The sequence below is a fragment of the Apostichopus japonicus genome, chromosome 11 (assembly GCF_037975245.1).
Source record: "Apostichopus japonicus isolate 1M-3 chromosome 11, ASM3797524v1, whole genome shotgun sequence".
Lineage (NCBI taxonomy): Eukaryota > Metazoa > Echinodermata > Holothuroidea > Aspidochirotida > Stichopodidae > Apostichopus > Apostichopus japonicus.
The window spans coordinates 1,794,737-1,809,629 of record NC_092571.1 but is presented as its reverse complement, the minus strand read 5'-3'; the positions used below and the strand labels follow the sequence as shown (position 1 = coordinate 1,809,629).

The 14,893-nt window shown below is 38.6% G+C and overlaps 1 protein-coding gene across 1 annotated transcript; it reads right to left on the bottom strand.

Annotated features, from left to right (window-relative positions):
• Positions 1 to 486: 486 nt before the first annotated feature.
• On the bottom strand, positions 487 to 14,114 carry LOC139975720 (cholinesterase-like). The gene is made up of 11 exons (XM_071983830.1): positions 13,869 to 14,114; positions 12,666 to 12,854; positions 12,186 to 12,345; positions 11,282 to 11,359; positions 10,782 to 10,900; positions 7,812 to 7,982; positions 7,266 to 7,469; positions 6,459 to 6,700; positions 4,425 to 4,610; positions 2,365 to 2,546; positions 487 to 1,396 (listed from the first exon to the last, which is right to left on the bottom strand). The coding sequence occupies exons 1-11, from the start codon at positions 14,037 to 14,039 to the stop codon at positions 1,278 to 1,280; spliced, it is 1,821 nt and encodes a 606-aa protein (XP_071839931.1). The 5' UTR covers positions 14,040 to 14,114; the 3' UTR covers positions 487 to 1,277.
• Between the last annotated feature and the right edge of the window lie 779 nt (positions 14,115 to 14,893).

The window sequence follows — 14,893 nt, the reverse complement described above, 5'->3', positions numbered from 1 at the left end:
ATGGAGGTTTTTACCTCCATGGTAAAACCAGGGAGTTGTTATGGAGCTCCCTGGTAAAACAGCAGCAACAACTTTAGTTTAGACCATGGAGCTTAATAGCTCAATGTTTAGACAACAACAAACTTAGTTTAGAAAACGAAATAAGTTTTCTCTTTTCGCGTTCCATATCAAACAGTGTACATTACATTTTGAATGTTGACAATCCTCCGTGTGCAGTCTTGCATAGCTCCAATGTAAACAGTTACCGCTTAGTAGTTGGCCCTGGCTACCCAGTCATCTTTGCAAATCACATTCTACACGACTTGGTTGAGCTGTGTAACCAATATCAGTACTCATTTTTTTAAACATTTTTTAAGACTAAAAATTATGCTATAAGGCATACGGTAATTTAAACAATATGAACATAAAGGTGTTCATGCGGGACATTCCTTCTCGCAAGGTTTCCTGAACCCCATGTCGATAAGAGAGATACTAATTTAGAATATGTCGCGTTTAAATTGGTATATTAATATACGCTAAATAGGATAATACAATGAATTAAAAAACCGTAGGTATAGATCAATTGAACTTACTCATCATTCACGTATTTTAACAAAGAAATAAAAACAAGAACAAACAGCTAGCTTGATATTAACAGAAATATAGGCCCGAAATTAAAATTATCACGTTAACGTCTATAATTAATAGTCTAAATCTGAGAAAATTCTCTGAGTACTTTAAGTCAATTTGAAGTGATTAAATCAAACTGAACTACCTTCCCAGATTCTTTTGTTTTCCTCCTAATTAATGTTAACATACGGGTATTTTTTTAACTCTCTCCCTGAAATCAATTAGTTTACAATCGCATGCAGAAAGCAACGTAAAAGAATTGTTTCAAAAGTTTCGATATTCCTTCAAATATTGTTCAACTTTGATAACATATTTATGGCAGATTATAATGTATATTCAAACATTTATTCTGTAGTATAAACCTTAAATAATATTTGACTAGTTATAATATAGACGGAACAGTAATATTATGAAATTTTTTTATGTAAAAATATACCAAAATTACCGCATAAATTTGTTTCAACCTTGTCAGTCTATCCAAGGAAAAAATGCCATTTTGGAAACATAAATTTGTTTGAATTTGTTCCTACATTTACGTAGCTTTTACAAGGTATACATTTGATGGTGAGTTCTAATTTGCTTATTCGTAGTTGCATATGTCATATTTATTTATATATTTGTATCAATATAAGTATATAAGAGCTAAAAGTTTGAATCATTTTGTTGTTTTATGGATTGCAGACAGGATCCTGCTGATATTCTTGGAACGCCATTCTCCAATCTTCTAAATCTTTCTGCCAGCCGCTGAACTCCTCTCGCCACTCGAGTTCGGCTGTATCCATGGAAGCTATACATATAAACGCAAAGGATAAGAAACAAACGTCTCAGTATTACTAACAGGCCAATATGCAAGGCACAACAATAACAATCTTTTTTGTTTTCATATCAAGAGTGGTCTATGACATTGGTTTGAGATTGGGCAAGGGCGAATGTGTGTCAATTCCTTACAATGCATTTTAGTGCTAGTGATGTTGACCATGAAGCCTACACACTCCCGCGCTGGCAGTGTGTAAACATTTAGTGTGGTGTCCAGGGTCCAGCGCTAGGGGACAGATGGGATTACTATGGGACCAAGTCCTCGTAGAAGCTCCTAATGACACTAGGTCATTTTTAAGTATTTTCTGTCTCTCCCGCGAGGAGAATGCGAAAATAATTTTGATATAATGACATTCATGTTTAGGCTCTTTGAAAGTTATTACGCTAAATTTACGAAGGGGAAGGGTTATATACTCCCCGTTCCCCGATGTAGGAACCTGTGAACTATTTTCATAAACACTCATATATGTGTTGTATCGTTCGGACTGGTCACGTGACACAAACACAAGACCGCACCGCAATTGTACACGTGATGAGACGCATACTAAGGAACGTAACAGAAGAGATTTCCTCTAAAGGGTCTCGCTTTTCAACAAACGAATTACGTGTCATTGGTTTAGCCTATTTATGGTTTCGAATGATTTAGACTACACGTTCTAAACAATATGTAGGTTAAATCAGTCTAATGTGAAACAATATTTCCAGTATAATTCTCACGGACGAATTCAATGTGCGCATGTGCAAAGGGACATATTATTGTTCACGGCAATATTTGGTTTTCGATAACATATAATGTTCCTAGCTCATACAGTGAGCTATAGGTAGTAAGAGAGAGACAAAAATTGTCAAACCCATTATCTTACTCAGGTGAGAGACAAAATAACATGGCAGTTGTTTTCTTCATTTATCCATTTTCAAATGGTTAGCCGTTTGTATTACCTATGTAACTTGTAAGATCCGGTTTGAATCCATCCCAGAAGGCGCACTCGTCAGCCTTGAGTCCACGATCAACTGACATTTCACTAGCAAGTTCTTTATATTGTAACTCCGGGATGGTAAAGGCTGGCCATTCCCAATCACCTTGACCTGGTGAAGAATTGGAATCGGGTCGACTCGGGTCACTAAGTATGAGAAAGAACGTCATGATTAATAATTACAGTGAGGTGACAATTAATTGACACCTGCCTGGTAAATGTAAACACCATCATGACCGGAAATTTAGAAAGCTTCTCATGTCAACGATTAGTGATAAAATTAAACCTTTTCCTGATAATTTTTTTTTTTTTTGGGGGGGGGGGCAGTTTGTAACTGAATGAATTTCTGCGGATAACTGTTTTGCAGTCACCAGACTGCCATAAGCGTCTCGGTAAAGTTTTTTTCTCTTCTGATGCATGAACTAGAGGTAGAACTCTATCTCGAGGTGAAGGGGCGGGCGCAGAAACCTCTAAACGAGGATATATAGAGCGATGTTCGGTAACACAGTATGTTCATGAATCCTATTCATTGTTTCAAGCAGGTACTCGAAGTTGATGTTAGTAAGATGTAGGTATATACAGTTTCATATTCATCCGTGTATGACCAAAAAAAAAACACGGCCTGCCGATGAACAATTCCCATCGATATCAAAGGCAATTGTAGTTCCTCTCTATATCACGGTTTAAAAGTCATCAGTGTATGTTGGCCACTCAGTATGCTAGAAAGACTGTTAATGGCCACCCATGCTCAACAAGCAGTTTACAGTCTTGACTCTCAAAGTATTGCTATACCCACACTGAGATATTTTATGATCTGCTTTAATAATCGTCACTGTCTATAGCAGGGGTTCCCTAACTGGGGTGCTTGAACCCCCAGGGGGTGCGTGAGTCCATCCCAGGGGGTTCGTGAGACGTTTCTGAAAGTCAAAACTAGAGTACTTTTTGTTGAACTCAAATCTGATAGCATATAATTTAGTAATGTACAAAAGTCGTACCAATCTACAAACTATTTTCTCGTTCCATACGCATATGTTGCCATAGTAGTACCGTACCGTGCATGTGATAAATAACTGAATTATGAAACAGACACAGGCCGCATGACTTTGGTGAAGTTGGTGTACGCATGACAGTACCGTACGTCGTGAAGATAAAAAGCTGATCTGATCTTGAACTTTCCAAATAAATATTTGTTCATCTCTTGTTTTGTTTTTTCATTACAATATTACACTATAGACTTGATCTTTTACGAAGCACTGTTATGCGTATTATATATAATAATGACTCAGATCGTGTCTCGAAAAGTTGGGGTTCGTTGACAACTCTGACATCCACAGGGGGTTCGTGGGGGGAAAAAGTTAGGGAAACCCTGGTCTATAGGAATAATTTTTCAGGACCAGAACCACCAGCAAGGTACTTTTGAATACTTCGTGCAATTTGTTAGCATGTTTTAAATTTCAGAACAATACTGATTATATTTAGGTTCCCATTTGGCCCAATATATCGTATTTTGTAATGATATATTGAATCAATGGAGATTAGACTTAATGCAATTTTCCTTTCTTTGTACTGTCATAAATTCACGATTCAAGCAAACAACATTGTTTATACTTCAAACAATGACATGTACAATACAATATCCTCATACAAACATTCTTTTCCATGCAAGAAAGAAAGAAATATTTGATGTAATGTAAAAATTCAAGCACTAGTATCTCTGTGATGTTACCTTTAGACTTGCTCAAGTCTACGTTATACTGCATATTAATGGATTATCAAACCACGGTACCTCTATCTTTTACCTAAACGAAAATGGTATAGTTATCTGTGTCTATACGGTAAGAAAAATGTATAACATAGAAACATCAATGGAGAAACAAATTTCAGAGATAAAATACAACAAATTAGATAAACTAAACCTTTTAACATGATACAAAACAACATCCTTGTCTATTTCAAAGCATATAAAGAGTTATTGTATGTTTTTTTTTTATTTTTTATTAATAGGGACAGTCTATTAATTCTTACCCGCTCTTGGCGAAATTTGTCCAGAATTGCATTAATTTGACAGACAATTCAGCTTCACTGTCTGTCATTGGTCCATGCCATTCTTCCCTACCAGGAATAAATGGATACCCGAACACATACTGAAGTTCTTCAGCGTGTCCAGCTCCTAACCATCCGGGACCGTTTCCATATACTATAAACACTGACCTATGGATGTAATGATGAACAATTAGAAAACATTATCCGATTACACACACACACACATCAGCAAAGGTTGTGATTTGAAAGATATATGGTAGCATACGCCCATTAAAAGCCCCATTGACTTACACACTAAATCACAAAAGTAATGTCTTCTCTAAGCCTAGATAGAAGTTTTCACTTGCTAAACGCTACCCATCACTGGATAGCTGACAAGTTTGCCTTTCATGGCACCATCAATTTTCCGTACCATGACCATGTAGATTTTTTGCTACGAGAGCCGGAACTTTTCGTCACTTGTAAACAAACCTCTCCACTCAGTGGTAAACAAATTTCCTACGCTGCTCCTTGGAGGCCTAAAGGGGTCTAAAATTGCCTCAATTGACCCAATTTTTTAACCACATGTGCTTCCATTTATGTTCTTTAACATCAAAGCCACAAAAAAGCACATCCTAATTGATAACATAGCAAAAAAGTTGTTCTCCTGTTCCTAATTGGCACTTTTCCTGAAGGAGAACATTTGCCGCGGATTGATATAGAGGCTAATAGGAGTATGCCACCATATGCACCGATATCGAATAAGCGATATTGACTAGATAGGAAATTATATGCACTAATTTTCATTAGATTCGTAGGTGTTTCAGTTACCTATTGTTACAATACAAAGTGACCATATAATCAATTGTTCAATTAAATGAACGAGAAATGTTGGCGGAAAATTCGCTTACCAAGATACAAAGGGTTAAAGGTATGCTGTATTGGCCCCAAATATGCTAGATATTCAAATATGGTCACCTTTGGTCAAACTTCTTAAAAAACTTTTATTACAACCTTCAAAGAAATTGTCCTTACTGGGACATTCAGTCATCTTGTGTAAGCCTTAAAAATGTCTGAGAACAATTTGAAGAGTAAGAACCTCCAGGAAAGTAGTTTTTGAAAACTTCTAGCAATTATAGCTTGCTATAATTTGGGACCTATACTGACTACCTTTAAGTATATGAATAGGGAAGACTATAGACGTTGCAGAAAGCAATTTGTCAAGAGCAAGGGCGCAACAATCCTTTGTAAAGGGGGGGGGGCGGGAGGGGAGGGGAGGGGCTAACATGATATGTAGCCCAATGTAGAGGTCTTAGAGGAGGGGTGACCCCGGCCCTTCAAGAAACTTTGATGATGAAATGGAAGCTTCTTAGCTGCAAATTGGTGTTACCTTTTGCAACGTTGTACCGCCCATATAAATGCAGATCTATGTACGTCACGCTATATATATATATATATATATATATATATATATATATATATATAATACAATGGAGGTAAACGACAAAGGCAAATGAATATATATAAATGAAAATCGTAATGAGTTGGAAAATCAAGTTCAGTGAAAAAACTTTCAGCCTCCACCGGGATTCGAACCACGGGCCTTTCGCTCTGTACGCGGACACCCTAACCACATGTTTGACATATTTTGCCTTACTCTAGAGATCAAACATCTCTAGAGTAAGGCAAAATATGTCACCAAAAAAACAGAACTAGTATTGTTCGATACAGGTGACAAACGCCTACAGTGGAATTACGACCTTCCTTACCGGTTTCGAACCTCTGGACATACAATCAGCGTCCATAGCCTATAGTGGTTAGGGTGTCCGCGTACAGAGCGGAAGGCCCGTGGTTCGAATCCCGGTGGAGGCTGAAAGTTTTTTCACTGTTCTTGATTTTCCAACTCATTACGATTTTCATTTATATATATATATATATATATAAGGATATATAAGGATCTCTTTCATAATATTCTGTATTTATGTGTATTTTCCCAGTGTCAGTTTTCCGTTGTTCATTTTCTTATTATCGTCTTACGTGGTTGGTACTTGGGTGAAGAAATAGAGGTAAACCGGATGTGACGTCATCATAGCCCGGTCTCTCGCTACCTTCAGGCAAGGACAGCTGAAACTTTCGTCACCGGAAATACCGACGATTGTGTCGAAGTAGTCGTGGTTCGTGTCATCCCAATGAGCCCAGTCAACATACTGCTGTTTTATCGAATCCTCTACGATCTCATATCGCACTGGATTATAGATTGTCTGGGATACAGTTACCAGCTGTCGACAAGAACACAGACTGAGAAAGTTTTGCAACCCAATACACCGAGCTATCATCACTCCCCCCTCCCCCTCCCCTTGGGCTGAAAATAACCTAAAGGAACGATTCAGCATAATTGTAGACTACCTGTGTGCTACTTTGACACCCATATAGAAATAGAAGCTTACAGAAGGTCATACCACTGAAAATTACCTATACTAACATTTCAAAACTATATTTACTAGGCTCTAAATTATAGAAACACACGCAGACGGGAACTACAAAAAGCCGGGCGGGGGGGTGGGGGAGGCGGGGGGAGGCACCCTCCAGATTTCCACACCGTAATGATAGGTTCACTAACAGTAGGTTCGATGAACTGTTCGCAAAGCACAAAACAGCTGATCTGAGAGATTAAGGGATTAAGCATCATTTCAATATGGACTGTGTTTTGATTTCTTGAAAACATAATTTTAAGATTATATTCATCCTTTGATGGTAACGAATACTGTCAAGGTTGGTAGCTAAACTTTACATGAACTATATATCAGTAGTGATTTCATTAAAAATATGGAAAATATTATGTACCATGTTGAAACTAGACTGATTGATGACCGGAGCTTCCTCCGTAAGGGCGTAGTCGGGGAATGAAGTCAGTATTAATAATGTACCCTCATCTCTGTTAAACCCGACAATGACCGGACAATCCTTAAAGTCGCCTCGCTGTATCATAGTGATGGGAGATTCATCCAGGAATGTGCCATCCACAGTTGGACCAAATCGAATCTGGTTCTGCAAGCATAATGACAACATTGAAGTCATATATGGAACGGTAAAAATTGGTAAATACAGCGGTTTGGAAAGAACAGGCATGACGGTTACTTGCACTTGATTAAACGTTAAACACAAGAAATACATGTATATGTGACTAATTATCCAGTTGCAGGGAGAAAGGTGACAAAAGTGGGGATAGGGGGGGGGGGTAGGGTGAGAGGCATGGGGAGCAACAACAACTTGTTTGATCTACATTTGTCAGTTATACAAGTAGAAAAGGGAAATAACGTTAATTTTATCTCAAATTTGATTACAGTTTTCAGGCAGGCAGCATTACTTAAATAATAAAGGTATACTTACAGCCGACGCTATGTTTTCCAAGGTACGGGCGTCGATCTGTCGTAAACAGTTAACTAACTCCGTTGTATCTGTGCTGCTGCAGTTAACCGATCTACCTAATCTGAAAGCTTCGTTTACTTTATTGCTCTCCCAATATTTATTAAATGACCACGGTGTCAATACTGCGCCACTCTGTAGAATATAAACAACAATAAATAAACAAATAGATAAACAAACAAGAATTAAAAGATGTCAAAGGATGAACAGACCATTTCTGCGGTGAGTTGGCACACTGTTTGCATGAATGTAAAGTCATAAAATCAAAATATATGTTCTTATATGATCGCAGTTTTTTTGACGAACAATTATTGATCGAAACGTCTGTATCTCATCGGCGGGTTGTTATGTAGGCAGTTAGTAGACGAGACGGATGGCTACGATTAAGGCCGGTTCTTTGGCCCGTATTTATTTAACCGTTCTTAGTAATGGCTTATCGGTCAATTCACCCGATGGAGGGCGCTTTACCCTTTTACATACATAATCATTGAAGGAACGGTATACAACACGGGTGCATGGGAATGTGGCATGCGCAGGATACTTCGGAACCCTCGCCCGGTTTTGGCGCCACTGTCTATAAGAACATTTCATTACATTCTGACCTCCTGTTTGCATTTTTATTTTTATTTTTTTTTTTGGGGGGGGAGGGGCGTTGGATTTTAAATTTATATTATTCACTCTGACCCAGTCATTTGACTTTGCACATGAGATATGATACTATTCCTATCCTTTTTTGTCAGTTAGCAACTCCCAATTTGCTATCTACGTTCTTTCTAATATCTATATCTATATTCTTATCAATGTCTATATCTATATCCAGGCGCGTATCCAGGATTTTCTAACCCGGGGGCGCGAATTACTATCTAAGCGGAGCGCCACCACTAGTTGGCGCGTAGCGCACAGACAATTTTTGAGTAAAGATACTCCCTAGATCGCCGGAAATGACCCTTTCAGGGCCTGGCTAATTTGCAGATCAACGAAGAATAGGGTGTCATGGCCAAATTACACCAACAAAATGTGACAAATGTCAATAAGTAGATGAGAGCGCAATAAAAAAAGTCAATAATCTAGAATAAGTAAAAAGTGGTAAAGAGCTGAAAAAGGCGCCAGCAGTCCATTTGAGTCCGTCGGGGGGGGGGCATCCGCCCCCTGACCGTATGGGCGCTCCGCCACTGCGCGGCGGGGGTGCAGCCCCTAATTCGCCATGACTAATGTAAAAGAAACTTTTGACATAATTGGACCTCCATGCTTTTTATACATCTACATGTCGTTGTTTACATTAGCATCCCGCGGTATACTGCGCAATTTGAACGGACCGTACGGTACATGATGGCATGCGATGTAATAACCGATGCTTGCTTATATGATATTGACACGTTGAACGCGCGCTTCGCGCGTGAAAATTTTTGGTTATTTTTTCAGGCAAGTCGGACAGTTTTGAGGATTTTCATCCTGGAACGCCATTTTCATGCTCACTGATATGAAGTGATATCTGCTGTTTGCGTTACAAATTCGAACAGACGCGTAGCGAGGAATTTGCCAAGGGAGGGGCGAAGCCTGTAGGCAAATTATCTAAGCGTAGCGCCACCATAGGTTGGCGCGAAGCGTACAAGAAAATTTTGGCCGAAAATGCCTCCCAGATCGCTGGAAATGGCACTACCCAGGACCATTTGTTAGCGCGAAGCGTACAAGCAAATTTTGGCCGAAAATGTCTCCCAGATCGCTGGAAATGACACTTCCCAGGCCTTGTAAGTTGCATCTAAGCACTTTCTATTTTGAAATTACTTAGCGATATCATTTAAAAAAAATGCTGAATGGGGGGGGGCGGTCGCCCCCATCCCAAAATGCGTCATGTTCCCCAACGACTCGGTCGAGTTCGAGACCAGCCACAGTTGGTTTCATAGCACAATTCTACACACGCGTTATGATAGACCATATATAGTATATATATAGATCATTAGTGAGAGAGGAAAATGGAAACGTCAAAAAAATGGAGTTGTCGGTGTAAGGGGTAGGGTGAGGCACACTTTTACGAAATCATTGATCCGTCACTGGCTACCCTTCAGCGCTGTAATGATGTCACTGTTCCTCTTTCTCTTCCCGGTGTCTTCCCTTTTTTCTTTTAATCCCTCCTTTTCTCTCTTTCTTCTTTTTCTTTTCCCTTCCTTCCTCTCCTCCTCCTCTTTTTCTTTTTTTTTCCTTTTTTCTTCTCTTTTTTTTCTCTCCTCTTTTTCTTAACCGGGGGGCGCGCGCCCCAAACGCCCCCCCCCCCTGGATACGCACCTGATATCACAAAGCAACTCCCCAAATTTGCGAATTACTAACTGAGTTATCAAAATGCAGGACTATTTTGTGTCTAACGAGTACAAACGGTTTATGTTGCGGTTTCATTTGTAGCCATTTTATTTATTTATTTATTTTTTTTTTGGGGGGGGGGGGGTCTATTCTTATGAAATTATTGCTGCGCTTTGGGTGGAATAACCTCCGGATTAAGTTTTTATTTATCTTGACTTTGCTTGAACGATGCGGTATGGTACTACCACAGTTAGGCCTATACTAATCCGATGCTTTAAACGATGTGGTATATGTTACTACCACAGTCAAACTAGTCCGATGTCCGCACGGACAGAGTTTCCTGAAGAATTCCTCAGGAGAATCGACCCGCGTCTATAGGAATACCAATCCGCAAGTATGATCTGAAATTCAACTCAACAACCTTAACACTGAATAAAGTAACCGTTGAAAAATATAAGAGGGAAAATTTCTGTTGCTCGCTATAACATGTCCATCAGAATTAAGATATACTGCACCCCTGCCCCCCCCCCCCCCCCAAAAGGGTAACAATAATAATAATAATAATAATAATAAAAATAATTGTAATAGTATAATAATAGTAATAATAGTATAATAATAATTATAATAATAATAAAGTACCTCTAGAATTGCTTGATCGAACAGATCCCGACTGAATTTTGAAATTAAGTGGAAGTCGACGCTACCGGCTCCAGCACTCTCTCCAAAAATGGTTACTTTGGAACTGTCGCCTCCGAAAGCTGCATGAATATTAAATATTAAAATAGGAAATGTTGTTATTTTGCAAAGCCGACAAGAAAAAACGGAAAGAAGAAATGGGGTTTGTGTTAAATGGAAAGGGGATGATTAAATTTCTCTTATTACTGTATGGAAAATAATTGTAGAAGGGTAGAAAAGTCCATTATGGTGACCATGCACCCACATTTTGACTTAGGTTTTGTACAACATTGTTTAAAAAGAAAATTGACTTCTTGAAAAAAGGAGGTAAAAAGTTCGGTTATAGAATGTGATCAAAAGTTGTCGCCCAGCATTAAAACGACTCATTATACGACATATAATTAGACTTTCGTAACAGGGACGATAAGATACAAATAATTAAACGGAAAGGACTAATTTATCACCCTCGATGTTATTTCGAACCCAGCGAAGAGCTTCGGCTTGGTCAAGTAATCCATAATTACCAGGAGAAGCTGCGTCCCCTGAACGAGAAAATTCAAGAATAAGAAAGGAAATATCAGATCAATATGATTATTTATCTTATGTCAGTGGCTCGCTTCGGAATGAAGGGGGGCCGGAAGAGCTGAGGGAGGTGGCGGAGGGAGGGGGCTGTTCGTAAACCCACACCCCTTCTCCACTTGCAATTAAAGTAATACATCGAGATGGGACCTGAGTTCAAAAAGTGTAGGTAAGTGAATGGTTGTGTATATGTAGAAGAATGTGAGGAATGGGGCTCACAAGGCATTAGCTTAGTACAGATAGTCTTGGCCAAGTCATTTGTGATATTCTTTTTCTCGCGTACAATCTGTACATGCCTCAGAGTCCGTTTCTGCCTACCACGAATGTGCTTACTCACTGTATTTTACATGCCCGAGGATCTGTCCGATACAAACTATAGTCTCAATTGAAAGCGTTGACGCGGGCGTTCTCTGGGCAGTACAGCAAATATAGATATGGGAAAATTGCATAGTGGAAAAGAAAGGTACACTATACTTTAAATACTGGGTCTTAACAAGACTAAGTACAGACTAGTACTAGGTGGAGAGAGAGAGAGAGGCGGAGAGGGGTGGAGAGGTGGAGAGAGAGGTGGGAGGGGGAGGGGGAAGGCAAAAGGAGAAGTGGTAGGTATAGGAGTCGTTGATTTATATCTCTGTATAGTTGGAATAGTAAACAATATATATATATATATATATATATATATATATATATATATATATATATATATATATATATATATATACAACTCTGCGTTAGGTAATATAAGATACATATATACAGATAACAATATAAATGAGTTTGCTTGTATACCTGTATCCAAAAATCCAGTCACTCCTAATCTGTAATTAATGGTGACAAGAATGACGTCACCTACTGATGCCAATGAGATCCCTGAGTAACAGTCAGCCATAGACGATCCTGAAGTGTAGCTACCTCCATGGATGTAAACCATAACTGGCATCTTTCCGGTCTGGAGAGAAAAATTAGTCAAACTATTTTAATAAAAAATTTAAATTGTACGGAGAAAATAATTGAGTTAAGAGTAGGGTACCTACATTCGCGACTGTGATAAAGCTACCAAAAATGGTTCACTATTCTTAATCCCATATCCCTTTCATATTTTCCCAGCACGCCGTATTGACCCTGGGCTGTTGCCCTGACCCCCCCCCCCCCCTCTCCAAGCCAGGCCTGAGTATCTGAGTATCAAGCCTCAAGATTAATAACGAACTTTAATACAATAGAGTAATTGAGTCAGAGTAAAATGAACACAGAAAAAAACAAAAAAAATACCGTTTGGTTTGGTGCGAAGATGTTTAGGAAAAGACAATCTTCGCTAAATGTGTACATGGCGTCAATTTCAGGGAAGTTAACAAACTGTTCACAAGATGCTCCATAAGCAGTTGCATTGAATACCCCGGACCAGCTCTGCTTGGCTACGGGAGCGCGGTAACGGCCTGGTGGTTCGGCATAAGGAATGCCCTGAAAACAAGCAATGAAAAAAAAGTATACCCAGTATTTATAGTTATAAATATTCATTAAAAAAGAAGTTGGTCGTCAGCTACTATGGCGACGTTCCTATATTACATCATTATTGTAGTATGGTATTGCATTAATAAGAACAGGCTGCACCGAGAAACTTAAATCGATCGTTGAAAATCCAGCCTGTTGGAATCAGCATCTTACTCTGATAGATTGAAATTGGTAGCCAATAGTTGTGTAGATTGAAAAAAAAAGTGGGGGGTTTAAATCGGAATATATGTTTCTTTTGATGTAAACCCAGTTGGTATACAATCCATCCATAGTAAATCTTTCCCATCATGGGAGATATTCACCGATATACAAACAATTATTACTCACCACATCACGTACCATATATCTTTATCGCATTTACTATCTTGAGGAGAGCAAACGCGTGACGTGACGTTGCCATTACGTCACCCCCACTTTCGAAAATATTAGAGATTATGGGGTTATAGAGATATTTGATCTATTATGACGTCACAGAATACGAGATGTTGATACATTCAGCGTAACGTAAGACCAATTACCGTAGTCACGTGTGATTTATTTATTCATTTATGATGTGTGATTATTCTGGCAGCATATAGGCATACACAATAGAACAAACCGCAATAGAACCGTACAGTAACAAATCTGTGACGTCGTTGGGTGGTGGAAAATCTACCATTTCTAAGATTAACAATCGATATATATACACAATGTTTGTAGAAAATGACTCTGTAGCATTTATGCCAAATATTAAAATTATCAAAATTAGAATACAGGATTTTCAGCGTATGCATGGTTTTACAGCGAGTCAATATAATCAATAATAAGTAGTAGGCATATCTGTATATCCGTCATTTTGCTTACTACGTATATGTTATATACCCCAAACGCGGAGAGGTCTCCTGACACTGCCCTAAAGAAGCCTTCCTCGTTCGGATCTTATATCTCTGAAGAAATCATCAAAGCAATTCGTTATCTACATACCTTAAAGACATTTATATTGGTGGATTTGTTGATGAATTTATTCTCAATGAAGTCAACAGACATTCCGTGTACCGTTCCTAGCTGTAAGTCGACGAAAACATCTTCCCCAGTAGCTAACCCTACAATGACCGTTAAGACAGCCAACACTAAGCAGTGTGGTAGGGAAGACATGTTGAATCTGTGACGGGTGTTAAATGTATAATATAATATTGTCTTGCGAGCCCGGAATGAAGCTGTTACTTAGCCGACAGCAGAAGCCTATACTACTAAAGTCTCTAGTGTGACTTAGGCTAAATGACAGTGATGAAATAGGCAAACACGTAACACACTTAAAGCCATATTTGACTTTAAAGGGAAAGGCATAGCGTCAATTGTGCAATCAGATTTTGAGACAGTTCAATGATTTTTAACCTTTGTTTTTGTTGTTGTCGTGATCTGTTCGTAGAACATTTAAGGCATAGTATATATATGATCTGTTCCCTTTTGTTATTGTTTTGTTGTTTTTGAGAAAAGCACACAAAATAGAATCTGAAAAGAAACAGCAAACTGCAAAGATTCACCATGAACCCAGTCCTTTATACACTGTTACAGGCCCCTAAGTAATCTCAATAATTTGTATGATTTTTGCAACAAATAGTTGTATTATAAATCAATATCATAGAATATTATAAATTAATCTAAGAATCATAGTATAGAACTGCCTGGTGTGTGTGCATATCTGGTGTGTGCAGAATATTTGGAAAAGTTGAGAAGCTTCTAGAAGAGTTAGAACATTTGAGAACAATGTAGAACATCTCAACAGTACACATTGGAACAAGCTAGAACATTGGAGTGCCGCCAAGGGGACATCCCCTGTGCTATTTTTAGAACACTAGGTGAGGATTTCCTGGAAAGGTGAAGTGACCTTTTGGGTTGGTTGAACTGAGCTGGAGCTACTGTAAGATGCTTCTAGAATGGATGGACATTTCAAGATCTTTCTGGACTTGTGAAAAGGCTATATAAGCACCTGATAATTTGAGATCAAG